A 17445-nucleotide genomic window follows, 5' to 3' on the forward strand; every position below is an offset into this window, starting at 1 on the left:
GGGGGGGGGGGGGGGCCTTTGTTTTGCAAGGTAATTTTTTTACACAAAGTTGCAACTCGATCTTTCATTTTTACACTACTAATGTGTACCATGAAAATCTCTATATAGTCCAAAAAAGTAGGTAGTATGAAAGGAAAGTATACTACAACATTGAGAAGACTATTAAAAAATTAATACTTGTGCCACCTTCAGAATATCGCTCTCTCCCGCGTACACCTCAGGAGTCTGCACTGCCCGGCCCCGCTGCCCCCTCGGGCGGGTCTGGGGAGCAGGAAGGGGCGCAGGGGGGGAAAGGGGGGGCGCAGGGGGAATGGGGGGGTGCAGGGGGAAAAGGGGGGGGGCGCAGCCCCTGCCATCCCCTCCTGAGATCCCCCTGCTCGGGGCCAGCGGCTGCCCAGGCCGGAGCTGAGCCCGGCCCAGAGCCCAGCCCAGCTGGGGACGGAGGAGGAGGAATAAAGCAAGTCTGGCCCCTGCTGGCTCCGGGGACAGGGCTCAGGCCACTGCAATCACACAAACTAGCTCTAGAAGGCTTGATGAGCACGCCACGGACTCGACTGCAATAGCTTTGTCAAACATTAGCCACTAATGATTCAACGATTACAGAGTTCTGCATTAATTATTAAAATTTTACACCTAGAAACAAATAGAAAGAAATGTTTCTCCTTTTTTTGTTTTTTTTTCAACAGTACTTTTATTTATTTATTTTAAAGCAGGTGATTATTTTTTCTTCTGCTCCAGAGTCTTGATTCACTTCCTGCAGGTGTCCTGTTGCTTCTTGAGGGAGAATTCACTAACGCAGGAAGACATTTGCCAGAAAACATCTGTCGGAGAAGGATATTGAATAGTGAAACTATAGTTAGATTGTCGTTTCGGATGAGAGAAGGATGTAGTTCACAAAGAGTGCAGGATGTCTAAAGGCTTATAAAGCACCTCGGTGACACAATGATGTGACTCTAGCAAAACCCTCAGTAGTTTTGTGCACGCTTCACGGTCCTGCAGGGTTAAAATTCCTGAGGGGAAAACAGATGCTAAACCAGAGAGTGCGCTCAAACCGCTGCCACAAAAACCTACGGGCGTCCGACGTTACGCTGCATCTGCACTGTGAGAACAAAACCGGACTGGGCCTTTAGCTGCTGCATCCACCCAGGATGATTCTGGGTTCTGCACCTTCCTCTCAGCTCCTGCACGAGGGGGACGTCGTGGGGGTCATCGCGGCGCTGGAGCTGCTCCGACCCCCCAGGCAGCACCAGCCCCACTGGCCGGCTCGGCTGGGCGCTGCCAGGAACAGCGGCTGGAGAGTAAACACCAGCCTCGCCAACAGAGCCCTTTTCACCAGTTATTATTTTCTGGTTTGCACTAATTATTCCCCTCCTCCTCCCCTCCTAATTTTTTAAAAACTATCCCCGCTCTGAAACGAGAACGGTCCTTCGCCATGCCCTTTTCATTACGCCCTACAGAGGGAATCTAATCTCAAGAACCATAATAAACTGAAAATCCAAGTCTTTTGTGGTTTCCCTGCTCAGAATTTAGGATTAAAGATTTATTTTCAGGCAAAGTGTCAAAGTTGTAACATTTAGAAGTGCTTCTGGACATTTATCTCAATATATCCAAAAGAAATTTTGAAATATTTTCTAAAATTACCCCCCAAAAATTAAATAAAAAAATTTTAACCCTCCTACACCTCCATCCTCACAAACAAGGAGTCAAGCGAGGTCTCTAAAAATGTGATTTCAAATTCCAAACGCAGGAAAAGTGTGCACCAAGAAACCACGCAGTTCCTTTAATAAATGAAAAACGAAGCTTCAGTAAAGAAGCAAAATAAGAAAAAAGTTGTTCAGCGAGAACAAACTACAGATGATATAGCTGATGCTTAAACACACTACGTGACCATACAACTGGGGGAAATAAACCCTCTGGTGACTCAGCAGGAATTTGACAGGATATTACAAATCCTGGAGGAGGTCATAAACCATCACTGCGTTAAAACAGAACTGAAACACTTAAATAAATTGACTGAACTATTTTTACACACTATCACCAGTGGAAAACTCGAGCTGGAAAACACTGCCACAATGCCCCTTTTGTGTAGCACATTCTCATTACGGACTAGAAACGAAGCAGAATCTTATGCAATTTGCGGTTTCTAATAAAAGGAAAGTGCATTTGGAAAAATCAAGCCTCGGTTTTAAAATCTGAAGAATTTCATGACCCCCAATTTAAAGCTGGGGTTTGTTTGGTTTCTTTATACCACTGCCCCAGCTGCAATTGCTTCAACCCTGTCTTGGGGAATCGTGGCGTTATTGTGATATTTCTAAAGGGCCCATCGCGTTGCATTTGCCATCTGGGAAGCAACCTATTAGAGGATTTCCTTCCCCTCGGGGAGGGACAGATAAAGCAAGGCCATTATCTGCTGTAAGCAGGAAATGATGCTAGAAGGGTTCAACTACTTAAGCCTCCTCCTTGAAAGTCTCATTAAGGAGGCAGCAACGTTAAGGTTGAGCCTTAAAGCAAAAGACTTTTAGGCATCAAGGGTTTTGAAAGATGTTCAAGATGTTCAGAAGAGTATGTTCAAGTGTGTGGGAGGGGTTTTCAAAGAGCAAAGGTGTGCAAGTGTTGAATTGCTTCAGGAACTTGGCAGAAAATTCAGGCAGCATGCAAAATTCAGACAAATTGTTCTTTCTGGGACATAAGCCAAAGACACTGACACAATCTTCTAACATTTTGTGACCTTTACTCATGTTTAAGACATACCACGTGTTCCAGGCACGTGATTTACTCTGAAAGACACACTTGCCAAATAGAGTGCAATACCAAGGGGCAGAGATTTTGTTCTTACAATTCAAGTCATGGAATCTAGTGAATATACAATTCCTGTAAGCAAAAACTCTGGAAGAAACGTCAAGTATTTCTCTGCTCCCCACCAAGTCACTCCGGACTCTGCAGAAACAAGAGCTGCCAATGGGATACCAAGAAACAACTGGTTTCTGCTGCCTTGTGTTCCAAAAATATTCAAGCAAAGTCTAGCCTAAAAGAGCCACTGAATAGAGTTACAAAACAAAACAGAACAAATTCAGGAAAGCAGAAATTTTACCTTCAGTAAATAAAGAGAACTCTGGTTCTGGGGAGAGTGGAAAAATTATCTGGCATCTTCCTAACCTTTGCATAATTAATAAATCCTCTGAGAAACAGCAGAAAACCTAGATGGAAGAAACATATTAGTCCAGTTAACACAGGTGTTGCTTCTTCAACTAGAGAGGAGGCAGTTCAACTTGCCATTACTAGTAGAGTGACCTAAGTCACTGGGATGCACAATAGCTGACTCAATAAATTTTTTTTGTATCAGTGACACCTATCTTTTCATTTAAGGCAATCTCAAGAACAAGCTTTCCTTGGGCAATCACAAAACTTTAGACTCCAAATGAGATCCAGTCACTTGGTGGAAAAAGAAAAAAAGACAGACCACAACCCCACTCTTGCATTTAAGATTAAAACCCTGACTGCACTGCACAGAGTTTTCAAGCATGCGCTCCCTCCCTCCCCAAACCAACACTCACCTAGTACGAGGAAGACCCACCAAAGCCAATACTGGCCATCAAAGTAACCAGGAAAATAAGTGGAGAACTAAAAAAAAAAAAAAAAATTACAAGTTGGAGCACATACAAGTTTCTGAACCCAAATCTATTCTCACCGATTTCAGCAGTAGCCAGATCAATCCCACTGCACACAGGAGGGTTTACAGAACGCCACGCTTCATCAGCTGCACAGACTGCAGGGAACAAGCTACCTCCACTAACTTTCACTTCAAGTTTTTCTACACACATCAGACCAACTCTAACCAAGGGGAACGGAACACTCAATACCAGCCGTGAACTCCTGCCATCAGTGAAGCAGAAGGACACCACTGGGCAAATACTCCTGTTTTCCCTGACATCTCTGATGCTTCTAAAGCACAGCTGCAGTTTCTGAGAGGGAAGCCCAGGGCTGCAGCAGCGCATCACATGAATTACACCGTAAGGTCGGCTAGCAGAGCAAACAAAAGTACAGTTGGAAAAAAGAAATCCCAAATTTGTGGAACTCTCTGACAAGATTTTCATTCAACAGGCAGTCATTTTCCCGACAGAAAGGCACCAACACTGTCACAGCGCTGAAGTTCCCTACGTCAGTGGTAAAGATAGTATAAATTTTCTTTTACTCTCTTCAAGTTTAAAAACATAACAAAAGGCAAGCTTGTTACCAAAGTTAAATCAAATCCACAGTTCAAGTCACCTGTTTCTGTCACTTTTCTTAATCCAGCAAACGGTTCTTAACACCAGTTGCAAGATGACCCCAAAAATCTTAACTTTCTACAGAAAAAGTTAACAGATGCTGTATTTACAAGTCACAATTCCTAGCCCAAAGAGCTCAGGTATGAAGTGACAGCCCTAACACTGACGCTCTCTACTACTACTTATGCACAGCTAATGAGACTTTTTCACTTGATATTTAAAATCTGGCCTGGGATGTCTGCATGCCCTTTTCACAGACACGTTCTTTTCAGGGGCTCCAAATAAATCTTTTCTGGTATTTTCTCACAGTCCCTCCAAAAAATAGTTTAACTTTTTTTTTTTTTCCCATTCCTTTCAGCATCAGCACATTTATATCCTCTTTTTTTTTTTTTCTCTCAAAAAAGGTTTCCTCTTTCTCCCCCTCCAAGTTTTAAAAATACTGTATCAGCCTTTTTTGCTTCCGTAGGCAGAGCTCTGTGCCCAGCCGACTTTCCATCCTGGCTCCCATAACAGCAACCAGTTCTGATCAGCCATCCCCTTCCTCTCCCTGCGTGATCTGGTGGAGGGGAGCACAGTGGATGTTTTAACGGCCCGGATATGCCCAGTTTATATGAAAATAAAACAAACCATAAAAGCGTGCTTCCTCCTGATCCCCTCCTGCTTGTGCCGCAGGCACGTCGCACCAGAGGGCACCAGCGGGCTTCTCCCATCCATGTGACAAAGCAGCGGCTGCCTCTTCTTCCTCCAGCGAAAAGCAAACCTCACACTTGCTAGTTTTTAAATTCCCATTTCCCTCTTCTCATCGGCTACCCCACATTTTAGAGAATTTTTTTTTTTTTTTCAGAGGAGCAGCTAAGGACCATCATACTGGAGAGAAACATCCCTGTGCTGACGGCAGGGCGTGTTTTATCTGGATAAAGGTTTTCCAAAGATCAGATTGTTGTTACTGCTCAACACACAAACACATTTTGATCCAAATGTGGCTTTGATCCAGAGTGGCTCTGTCAGAGCACGCCATACTTGGCTGTGCAATCTTTACTCTCTTTTAGTACAACAATAATTCCAGCATATAAACAGGACAGAACGATGAAAAAACTCTGTTCTCGGTGAATAAGGGGCTCAGAATCTATTTTGTTATAAAAAGCTAAATTTATAACTAACTTCAGTATAAGTGAGATAAAAACAAGCTAGGGAAAAAGAGTACCAGTGCCTACGTACATGTTTTGACACTACACAACTTACCCTAACAATAAGGATCCACTTAATAAGGGACAGACCAAACCCAGAAATGGCCCCATATCGTCCTGCAGCTGAAGTAGTCAGACAGAAAGAGAGGAAAAATCCAATCCAGTTGAAGAGGAATGCCACTGAGAAAGGAGGAGAAAAGAAGCAAGGTTAGGCCCTCTTTATATTCCAAGGAAAACAAAACCCCTAAAACCCTTCTACACAGGCCTTTCCCGGTGCCACGTAAACGTTAAGTGTGAAACTCTGGTTATTTGGGGTCACTCCTTGAAAAAAAATTAATTTCGCCATGTACTTACTGAAGAAAGTCAGCATGAAAATGCCATCATTTCCTATCCTCAGCTGGTCGGTGTCATCAAAGTCATCCCGTGTCACAAAGTCATCGTCCTGCAAATCAAAGGGAGACAAGACGTGGGGGGATTTAAGTCAGTCCAGTCCGTGCAGCAATCCCAGTCCTGCACGTGGCTCTTCAAGAAAGAGACAGCAAATTGTCCAGCCCTCAAAGAGCAGTGTAGGATGGAGAGATACAAAATGCTTTCTTTACATTTAAGAAAAAACACCCGTGGGGCACAGGGAAGAATTCTAAATCTCAAAAGGCTACAAATGCAAGCAGGAAAAACTCCTGCTTCTCATCCTGAGATGATGCAGGGCATGAAACATCAAGTCACTGGCAGTATTTTTTTTTTTTTAAGATAGTCAAGATCCAGTATGTTCTTGTTCTCACTGTAAAGAATTCTCCTGCTCATTAAAAAAAAAAAAAAACCAACTTAATCTCAACAAGGAATTTGGCTTCTATGAAGAACTATAACAAGCAGCGGACATTCAAAGAGTGGAAGAAGAGGCTGAACAAGAGATTAAAAAAAGCAAAAAGAAATAAAAAATTTAAAAATAATTCTTCTGACAGAATGGCTTTATCATCTGTGTACTGGCTATACTGACCTCTGGAATAGTAAGCAGCAGGAGTATAAAGGGTAGATACGCAAGACGGCTGAACAATTAATCCTAAATATATATAAAAAAAAACCAACAGTGACAGTGCACACAGATACTGTACAGTGCCTCTGTCAGCTTGCCAAATTAATCTGGATAGCACATGCTGGCATTACTGAGCTGTCTGACATCATCACAGCCACCCAGAGGAAAATTTAAAAAAAAAAAATAAAAAAAAATTAGCCACAGAACTCTTGGGACTATGTAATATCACCACCCCAGAAAAAAAAAGTCATGACACTTGCAGGACTAAAACCAGAAATTCTCCAGAAGGGTGTACAGCCAGGAGAGCACACTCACCCTTCCAGGAACCAAGGGAATTGTGGCTTCAGCCTTGGTTCTCTCCGCCTCATCGTAACTAGGCAGTGTTGTGGCCACGTTGTAAGATGGAGGCTTAGGAAATCCTGACTCATCCTTGTAGTCAAAATAAGCTGGGGGGAAAAAAAAAAAAAAAAAAAAAGTTAGACAGAAGGTAACTTGTCAGGTCCTGAAGAACACCGTGCTGGGAATGAGAAGCGCGTGGGATGACTTCAGAAGACCCCAACACCCCGGGCTGCTGAAGCCTGCCCCTCCTGTCCCCTCCCCACCCTGCTAGCCTCTTGCCATCCCAAAACAAAAAGCAAAAAACCCCAGGAGCACCTTATCTGATACAAAGCGCTACACAGAGCACTGCTTTAAAACGCCTGGCTGTATTTATTTTTAAAACAATGATACATGCTGCGTCTCTCCTGACTTCAGTAAACAGAAGCAGTCGTATTTCCAAACTCAAGTGGTTTGAGTGAGTCAAAGAAGCATCACTGCAAGCCTTAGGCCACTGGTGACCAATTTTTCCAGAGACAGACTCCAAGCTGTTTTCTGATGGAGGGGAAAGGGATCCAAACAGAAATCAAACGTGGCGTTTCTGAGCCCCGGTCGCTGGGACGCACTCAGGAACCAGACCTAAGGGGCATCCTTGCGGTTAGTGGGCCAAGGCTGGGTACTCCGCAGGCTGCCTGACAAACACCACCTTCAAACTTCTGTCCCTAGCTGGCCGGCTGTGTGACAGTACGTTGCATTTGATTCACAAATCTTACCTGAACAATTGACTGTGACAGTTCTGGAGGGAAAAAGACGAGAATATCTACCTAAGCCAAAAATACTCTGATAGATAACCGACACAGAACAAGCTAAAAGCTGTCAGCGACAGGACAGAACGATGATTCAGAAGCATAACCCTTCTGACCAAGTCCTTAGTTCCTGAAAACTGCAGAGAGTGAATTCTTTAATCCCTTTTAAGTAACAAGTCCTTTTTGGAAGGAGCACAGTATCATCCAAATGCCAAATAATGAGAGAGGAACCACAAATCCTCACAGCACTTTGATTTTAACTGTCTTCAATCGACTAAGAACACTGTGAAATGTAACTTGAACACCACTTGAAGGGATGACATCAGATGAATGTAGCCAAAATGCATCTTCTAAACCACAAGTAACAACAGTCTCTTCGGATCAATTCTGATCCTTTGCAGCCTTAGTAAGGATGCTGCAATGCCATCTGTCAATAAGGAGAATAATTAAGGAGGTAAGAGGGAACAAGAGAGCAAACCTAGCTATTTCCTTTCAGCTCCATTTACCTGTATTCTCCGCAGAGATGCTGCTGTAAGGTGGAGGGGCATCGTTCACCACTGGTGCAGTCTCGCCTGGCTCCTCTTCATTCTGCAGCTGAACAGACCCACACACCAGAGAGGTTAACGGGGTTTCTCGAGTTCTGTGAAATTACCACTGTAGTTTTAATTGCTTATGGCAGACTCTCCTGGAAGAAGGCTGTTCTACAGCATCACGGGGTGTGCAAGCAGTTGCTCTGCTTCACACCGAAGTACTCCCACTTGAAATGATCAATAAGCCATCTCAGTTTTAATGTGGTTTTAAATCACGTCCTCACACACCTGGACTTTGACAAGGCACAGCATGCACCGTTTCAGTATTTTTCCATTTCCCTGGCACTTCCTCAGATCCCTCAGCTCACACTGTTTAGGAGCTGCAGTCGCATCTCTTTTAGTCGAGGAGATAGCAGGAGATAGCCAAGAAAAGACTCCATCGCTGCCTGTGGCTTTGCTAAGGAAAGGTTTTTTTCCATGGATACATTACGTAATGATCCATATCGGTATGAAACCTGCCATTTCCCTTCAACCTTTCACACCATATGACTGAAAAGGAGACAGTTTATTTTGTGCACTGCACTTCCCACAGACCCTGTATAAATAACCGTGCAGCTTATCAAATCTAGTGTCACTTGCCTGAAGCAGGTATGAAAAGGCAGGCTCTGATCAGAGAAGCTAGTCCTTACCAGGCCAGGAGCCTTCAAAGCAGAAGGCACCAGAAAGGAATTTACAAACCAGCTGCCATCTAGTTTTTTTCTTCTTTCTGTTTCTCATTATCTTATCAACAAAGAAACCGAGTTTTCATGCAGAAAGACAACTCGTTTCAAAAAAAGGACCTTGGGACCGAACCACTGGCCTGAACAGAGAGGCTCTACTCTCTTTTGTAATCACCACAAAGCAGCAGCAATCCTGCAGCTTCTTCCCTATCACCTTCTTGAACTATCCCCCCTGCACACCCCTGCCAATACTCTTGAAGCCATCCATTATTTTGCTTTCTTTTCTTTGGAGAGACATGTTGCCATTCAAGTCCTTCCCAAGCATTTAAGGGGAGGGGGGGGGAAATTTCTTCTTAATTTACTTATCAGGAAAAAAAAAAAAATCAGCTCACACTTCTAAATGAAAGCCTTGTTTTATACATAAGTGTTCTGTGTCTTGGCTTTTTATTCCTTTTGCTGCCTCAGATCAAATATCAGACTACATCTGTGCCCTCTGTGAAAGTCAAAGCCAGAACTTTTTCAGATGTTTTAAGCACAATTCGTTGGACATTTGCATCCCAACGACAGCTGTGGGTCTGAACTGTGAGACATCTGTGTCCTGCAAGCTTGCCGAGTGGAGCGTGGATTGTTTCCTTTCCTCTGCCATGAACTGAGCATGAACGAGCACGGACGGAACGAGTAACTGCAGGTCGGTGGTTCATCACACCGCGGCCAGACACCGTGTCCCCGCTGGCTTTTCAGCTCCTGGGCGTGGAGGCTGCCGTCCTCCCCGCTGCATCACAGCACAACAGGGTTGTGATCCCCGCTGCACCACAACCCACGCCAGTTATGTCAAACAGACTTTAAACACACCTGGTGTTAAAGGAGTTTAACCTCGAGGGGTTTAAATGCCTTGGGTTAGTAGGCGATGACATGAGCAGTTCTGTGGGCAGGTCCAAGGGGTCGGCCAAGAAACACCACCTGGAAGCACTGGGACAGACTCAGCAGCACTGTCACCCAGTCGAGCTGTGCTGAAACAACAGACCACCACAGAAACAGGACTGTTTCACCTTGCATGAAGCTCACCTTGCTGCTCCAACAGCAAGCCTCCATCCTCTCCCCATTCACATTTTCCAAACGGGAGAGGTGGGGAAAAAAAAAAAAAAAGGGAGCTGGTCAGCCCCAAGCTTTTAGGGTAAGAACTCCCCACGTGGCACAAAGCTGAAGCACTTCCTTGAAGAAGGAGAAATTAATTAAGTGATGCGGATGAAAATTTAATCCCTATTATGCCAAGAGCACCTCCTAGCACAGACACTGTGGCTGTCAGCAGCAGACATCTCAAATGCTGGTCCCCGGCCAGCCGTGAGCCCACACCAAATCAACCCCCTCCTGCACCCCGGGAGCGAGGCCGCAGGGTACACGGGGCAGAGGGGGCAGGTACCTGCCTCCAGGACTGCAGCTTGAATCAGCCTCAGGGCATCAAGCAATTAACACGAAAAGGGGCAGCAGCTCCTACAACAGCAAGGCATCTTCATCTTTTTCAAACCAGCTGACTCAGCATGAGTCCCTGCCAAGAACAAAAAAGGCCTTATTTTATAAACCGCATGGAGTTCAGTCATTAGAAAAAAAAAATGCAAACTAACTTGTGAAGTAATTGCCTATTAAAATAACCTTTAAAAAAAAAATTTTAAAAGAGCACTGATGGAGAAATTCAAGAGCAGCCTGCACACAGCACGAGAGGGGCAACCCTAAGGGATAACGCAGCAAAATGTAGCATCAAACTAGTTGATTCAGTCTGTCCCTGCTCCACCATGCTTATTTTCAGTCTATCCATGAAAATTCAATTCCTCTCCCCTTTTTTTTCCTTCTACCTATGCAGGGCCCATATTCTTTATTCTTCCTTCTCTTCAGGAAGGAGGAAGGGCTCTGACACAGTGGGGATGCCCTGGATACCGAATGCCCTGCAGTACCTGCTCTCCTAGTGAGGGGGTGGCAGAAATTAAATCCCTGATGTTTTTAAGGAGGAAAACATAAACAACCTAAAAGAACAATCACCAAGAAGGGGGAAGGAAGGCACTAGATGTGACAACATTGGAAGAGATGAAGCAAAAGGAGACACAAACAGTTGAGTGTAATATTAATCCCTACCACTGGAATTCTTACAAGGTTCTTCTTTCAACAGCAAAAAGAAATACATAATCTTACAACATGCAGGAGAAAGCAAGCTGAACTTACTGCCGGCTTCAAACCATTACGATTCAGGTAATGGCAGAAGAGACGCAGTCCCTTTCTGAAGTGGAGCTAGAGGCTGTAGGAGGTACACACTTAGAGACAACAGATTTTTCTTCTAATGGACAAGGTACACAAATGCCTTCCAGCCCTCCTAATGATTCCAGGCATCTAAAATTCAACTAAGTGCTTATTCGCAGAGCAGTAAGGGTTCACGTGACAGGAAGGACGAGTTCATCGAGCCCTCGCCCTGGCACTCGCCACGGGCTCCTCGGTGGGCAGACGATGCCCCCGGCCGCGGCCCGAAGCCCTCGGCACCCTGAGAACCCCTCAAAGCAGCAGCTGGCTGCGGCCTGTTTTGCTGAGGGTATTCCTTCTTTGAGTCACTGATGGATTTTAGCTCTTAAAAGTATGACTCTTATATTTGTGGCATTAAAAACCAGACCGTCTTTACTGCAACGCATACAGTTAAGAGTTTGGCTGTGATTTTTTTTTCACTGGATTGCTAAAACAACAGAAAGTTGCCTGGCAGAACGGGGTAAGACGCAGGGATTTTCAAAAAAAACGCCATCAGAAGCTTGGCTCCAAGCAAGACATCGCCTCTGTCTGCCACTTCCCCCTGGCTGAGACGAATCCTGGGTAAATACACACAGCACAGCAGCATTGAAGTTTACAACTGACAAAACGTTTTGAAATATTTCCCTGTAAACTTTGAAGAAAGCACTTCCAATAAATATATTTGTTAATTCTTCCAAATTTGCTAAACATTGCGCATGGTCTGCTGACAGAGTTTGGGATTTATTTTTCTTTTTAACCTCCCCTTGCCCCAAGCCCTCAGGCTGCACACAAATACTCTTTACACTAAATCAGCATTACTATAAGCTTTGCCTTAGCAATGTATCATCAGTAATACATTAACTCAGCCATATGTCATCAACATTTACTGCATTTCAGTCCTTATTTTCTGTTCTGGCACACAAGGTAGAACGGCACAGAAAGCCCACAGAGGAATTCTAGAATGAAGATAAGCCTAATCAGATCTCAGTTTTGTTGTTACTATGGTTTCTCTGAGATTCCAAAAAGACAAGATATTAAATCTAATGACAGAAAGGCAATCAATATTTTTTTAAAAGGTGACAGGATTGATTTTTTTTCAGAACAATGAAATCATAACCTTTGCAAGCCAAATGTTTAAAAACAAAAAAATAATGTGTACCACTACAAAATCTGAGAGTACTCCAGCAAGGGAACAGCCTGCCCACCGAAAAGTTATGCTTCATCCTCATTGCAACACACTTTATTTTTCTCCTTCCATCTCTGGCCTTTTGGAAGCAAATGGAAGTCGCTACCAGTTCTGAAGGGAAGAGGATTATTTTTACTGCCTTCTGCTTCATTTTAAACATACCCCGATCTGAAATGCTGACTTCTGCCCAATGCTGTTGCAGATTCCTGTAACTTTGTACCAGCTTACTGATCAGCAGGAATAACGACAAGCTAGTTGACAAGTCAACCCACAGGCATCAGCCTTCTCCTCGATGAGCAAATAACTGTTTTCTCCCGTAGGCACTCCCAGCTCATTCACCCGCAGGAGTGACAAGTCGCGCCGTGGAAGCGAACCCGCCGTGGCTCCTCCTTGCCCCGGGAGATGCCGATGCTCCTGCCCAAGCCTCGCACCACGGAACCGGTTCTGCCCAGGGCCCGGAGCCTGTGCTCCAGCTCTGCGGAACGACCTCCTGAGGTCTCCACCAACCTGAGCTACTCCTTCCCTTCAATAAAGGACTGAAAACCGTCCACTCCGCCTCCTACAAAATGCTTTTTTTTTTTTTTTCCTCCCAGCTGGACCAGCTCCTGGGTGCTCCCCCAGAGCAGGATGCACAGACCACAAACCAGCGGGAGCATCTGCCTGAAGGGTATGTTTGCAATGACCCTCCCAGCTCCCAAAGTAAAAACACAAATCAGAATGTAATTTTTGTCCCTCAAAACACAACCCGTGCTCACGAGGATGTTGTTCTTCACTGACTCACTGCAGTTAATGGCCTTACAACATGGAAATACGCCTTGGTCCTGGGAAACACGCTGACCTGACTCCATCGTCTCTGTTCAAATTATACTTTTTTGTATAACTTGAATTATACTGGTCTGGCTAGACTGTAAACAAGCACTCGGGCCAGCACAGACCTGTGCCTGCAGACTGTCCTTAGGTCTGAGCATTCAAGGTCTTAATGCAGAAGAAGTAGGTTTTAATCTCAGATAGCTGTAATTAAATTTCACATGCTTAACAAAGCATAAGGGCTTACCGTAATATTTAGGATCAGATTAAAATTTTTTTCTGGACATTAAGACATCACATAAAGAATTCTGGATCTTTTAAGCATTTTAAAATATCACATTTTTAAAATTATCATATGAAGTAGGATATAAGTATCTTCAATGAAAAAAAAAAACCCACTGTTCCACCATGTATGAAATTTGGATCTTTCACAAGAAGAGGCAGAAACAGAATGAACAGATACACCTGAATATTGACTTTTTCTTATTAGTTCCAATGACAAAGAATAATAATTCACATACACACAGAACTTCCGCTACTTGCTTTCGGTATGGTACTTTTAGAACATGATGCCAAGCCCACATCAAGAGGTACCACATCTCCTGTGAGCCACTGAATAACTCGAAGGTCTGAGGGACTGTTCCTACCTCTACGACTGCTTCCTACGTCTGAGGTTTTGGAGCCCCGCTGAATTTTAGTGATGAGAGACACGTCACCAAAGCAGCCCAGCTAAGAGTCCAACACAGTCCTGATACCTGAGATAATATTTTATTAAACAGTTTGCACGCAAGGCTACTTTCTCCCGTTACACAAGCTACGATGATACCGGCCTACTCCTGTTTCACTGCCTCTTCCAAGTCCTTTGATATTTTAGAGATGGAATATATTTTAATTCTGTCGTTACTTTTTCACACAGAATCACTAAAACCTTGCAAAGTCACCTGAGAGATAATCTTGCCTACAGGAGTAGGTATTTCCGAACAAAAGAGTGAGACTGAACACAGACTGGGCTGGACATCGAGCAGCTTCACCCCATCAGCTGCAGCAGAACCCAAGAGTGGCAGCTGTGCAAGAGGCGTGATTTTACTCTGTGACTTTTTTTAAAAAAAAATCTTTACTGGTTTTATGGCAATGGACATCTCCTACTCTCCTTGTCTGAATACCAAAAAAAAAACCAAAACAAAAACACCTGTGTCTTTAGCAAGCACATCTGCACACTACCAGCACCTCACCAAGGAAACAAACAGCCACTGACATCTCTAATTCTAACTGCTGACATTAAAAGATTTGGTATATTCTCATATTTTAGATTCAAACTACGTGCCCGTTTCAACTGAAAAATTAAAGGCAAGCTTAAGGTAAGCACAAGGTGACAACTGACATCTGCCTCCCTGTTTCACTCCAGCCTTCCCCAATACTAAGTCAGCATTGTGGCCCTTCATGGATTTAAACTGTATTCACCTTGTATCTTCAGCAACACATTTTTTCCACAGTTTCATTGAAAGAAAACCAAACAACTGGCAAAAATCTTTGGGTTTTGTGTTTCCCACAGGCACCTCCCCTTATGAAATGATTCATGATCCATGTTAGCCTGCAACAAGTGGAACAGGAAGAAATATCACTTAAAAAGGAACAGGTCTTCGTTATTTAACACACCCACCATTTTCTAGGTGGGTTTACATTACTCACGTACATCTCTCATATTTTCAAATGCTTCAAGTAAAAAGCATGCCTCTGCTAACATACAGTGTAAATAAGCCTATTAAAAGCCTGGCTATTTTTCCCAGAATGGAAGCTTGTTTCTATTCTAAGGATGAAATAAAGTTCTGCCACTGAACTGACAATCCAGGCCTTCTGCGCAGAAGGCTTTAAGCCACCTAAATCCTAACAACATCCCTGTCTAACTATCCCAAAGGCAGGTCTAAGTGACAACAGCCTCCCAGCGTCCCTTTTTGGGACACGGCACCACCCAGAATAATGACAGCAGGGCGTGCTGCAGCCTTCCCTCCTCCCCAACATCTCCCACTTCCACCTCCAAGAAGCACAGCCATGTCACCCGGCCTGCAGAGGAGGAACCGAAACAGCGCTCTGCCCCGGTCACCCTGCCTGGCTCCCACTCACCACCCCGGCCCGTGCTCCCGATGCAAGCCGAGATCCTTTTTCTGGAGTTTTAGCTTTATTCTTCATCGAGCTGCACTTCCTCAGTATATTAGATGAGCCTGCCACATCATCCAAAGGCGTCATCGCAGGCTATTTTTTAATCAGATTATCTAACTCCTGAACAAAGCACAAGGGCTAGAAAGTTAGCTTTAAGAAAATAAAACATAGGGCATGGAACAGCCCTTTCACACTGCACGTACTGGTGAATGCACCACAGGTTGTGAGTCTGCAGTGAGGGAGGCTGCTGGGGGTGCGTGGCCCACCCCTCGGCTGCAGGGCTGAGGAATGGGGGGACGAAGAAACGCACAGGTTTCACTCAGTTATCAATTTCTGTTGTCCTCAAATCATCCTCATCAACGATCACCATTTTTTCTGAAAATACACACACTCAAGGAATCCTACTAATGTTTTACATGTTCAGTAGTGCCCACACCCCAACAGAGCTGCTCCTACACACAGGCCGACACAGCAGGAACACCTCCCGGCGCAGGGGTTCCGCGGCGGCACGCTGGGACGGGGTATCGTGTCCAGCCGTACAGGAACCGCCTAGTTCTGTGACAAACTCCACTAATGCCTTACCCCACTCCCCTCAAATCACCAAGTTTTCAAGTTATCAGTTCTCCTCCACTGCCTCATAATCCAGTAACTTTATTAAAGATTAAATGAGCTTGTTCTGAATCCCTACATGCTACCTCTCCTTACTGTCCTGTATTCAGCTCTAGCCCTTATGGTTATCAATTCACTTCGTTGGCACGTGGTATGTTCGTTAATTTTACATTCATACACACAATAAGTTTCAATGTAGAGGAAAAAAATCGACACATTCAATGCTAGAGAGACTCTCCCACCCTCTCATCTCCTCTTCATCTAAATACCAACTCTGTGTTTTTAGTTTCACAGCTCGCAGGGTTTTTGGAGCAACACATTAGGAACCAGTTCAGCAATAACACACTTTACAACAATACGAGCGCCGGGGTTCTGGCAGAGCACAAGAGGAAAAAAAAAATAAAAAGAGCAATTTCTAAACAGCTACACAAAAATAAATACCATGACATGTGAATTTCTGATTCTGCACTCCAGTTACACCAGCCCTCTCACCGGGCCTCCATTATCTGTTTGCCTTTAGCACTATAAACCCTTCGGGCACAGCCTGCCTCCCTAATCTCTGCAGTGCCACGCAGTTACGCTCTACAGCAACAGCGGTGTCGGGGTGTCTCGGATGGGTCAGCAGGACCTGGCAAAATGACAGCTTCACACGTTTCTCTTTGAGGAAACCAGGACTGCGTTTATCCGTCAGGTAGAGAGGCACCGAAGAGCAATGCAATAAAAGTCCCGCAGCACATTTTGTCACCCGTTTCCACGGGCTCAAGGCGGTGGGACATGAAGGCAGATCCCTTCGTAAAGGACATTTGTGAAGACGTTTGCCAGGGTCAACACCAACGGCGGGGCTCTGACAGGAAAGGCGATTAGTGAAGAGACCTGGCTATTTGTACCTACCATTTCCGAGAACAACAACTAAGAGATTTATCTTTGTAAGTGGGCACATCTGTTTTGCATGGAACAACAACAACAAAAAAAGCCTAAGTTTTACTTAACTTCTACGTTTCTAGTATGTAAAAACCAGACCTTCAGCTGTCACGATGAGACTAATATTCAATCCCAAGGGAAAGTGCATCTCGTATTCTGAAGAGAGCGAGCCTACCCACGCTGAAAACGCTACCAAGGCAAAATCCTAACACAAGGGCTTCTGATAAGAACCTCGGTGAGGCAGGGGAGAGGCCAGGTACTGTTTTGAGGGATTTCTCCTGTAGTTTAAGGAACGAAGTCTCCACGTCTGTGTGTCACAGACACACACCAGCAGGAGCCGGGTCACACGGCGGGGCCCGACCGACCCCGAGTCCCTCTGTGAGGCTGATACTCCCGACAAAACCCGTCCTCTTCTTCGGGAGGGCGGCAAGGAAGAACAACCCCGAGTTGAGGAGGGAGGTCCTTAAGGACAGCCTCCGGCCTACGGGGATTTCAGTCTGAGCCAGGGGGTACAACACGTAAAAGATGAAATAAAATTAACGGCAACTTCAGGCCAAGCTCGCGGCACCTGGCGGAGCTGCGGGCTGCAGGGGAGCGGCGGCGGAGCCTCCCCGCGGCACGGCAGGGGACCGGGGAGGAAAACGCCCG

General features: G+C 44.9%; 1 protein-coding gene across 1 annotated transcript in view; it reads right to left on the reverse strand.

Moving 5' to 3' along the window:
- Nucleotides 1-13: 13 nt before the first annotated feature.
- The window catches only part of NDFIP1 (Nedd4 family interacting protein 1), a 24093-nt gene continuing 6661 nt past the window's right edge, over nt 14-17445 (reverse strand). Inside the window, exons 3-11 of the mRNA XM_026858474.1 lie at nt 16355-16361; nt 13195-13199; nt 8110-8200; nt 6798-6928; nt 5807-5894; nt 5508-5632; nt 3555-3621; nt 3092-3197; nt 14-821 (exon numbers count right to left, since the gene is read on the reverse strand). Of these exons, the coding sequence (XP_026714275.1) occupies nt 3094-3197; nt 3555-3621; nt 5508-5632; nt 5807-5894; nt 6798-6928; nt 8110-8200; nt 13195-13199; nt 16355-16361 (618 nt within the window). The 3' untranslated portion in view covers nt 14-821; nt 3092-3093. The remainder of the gene's footprint in view (nt 822-3091; nt 3198-3554; nt 3622-5507; nt 5633-5806; nt 5895-6797; nt 6929-8109; nt 8201-13194; nt 13200-16354; nt 16362-17445) is intronic.

The sequence above is a fragment of the Athene cunicularia genome (assembly GCF_003259725.1).
Source record: "Athene cunicularia isolate RWA chromosome 13 unlocalized genomic scaffold, athCun1 chr13_part1, whole genome shotgun sequence".
NCBI lineage: Eukaryota > Metazoa > Chordata > Aves > Strigiformes > Strigidae > Athene > Athene cunicularia.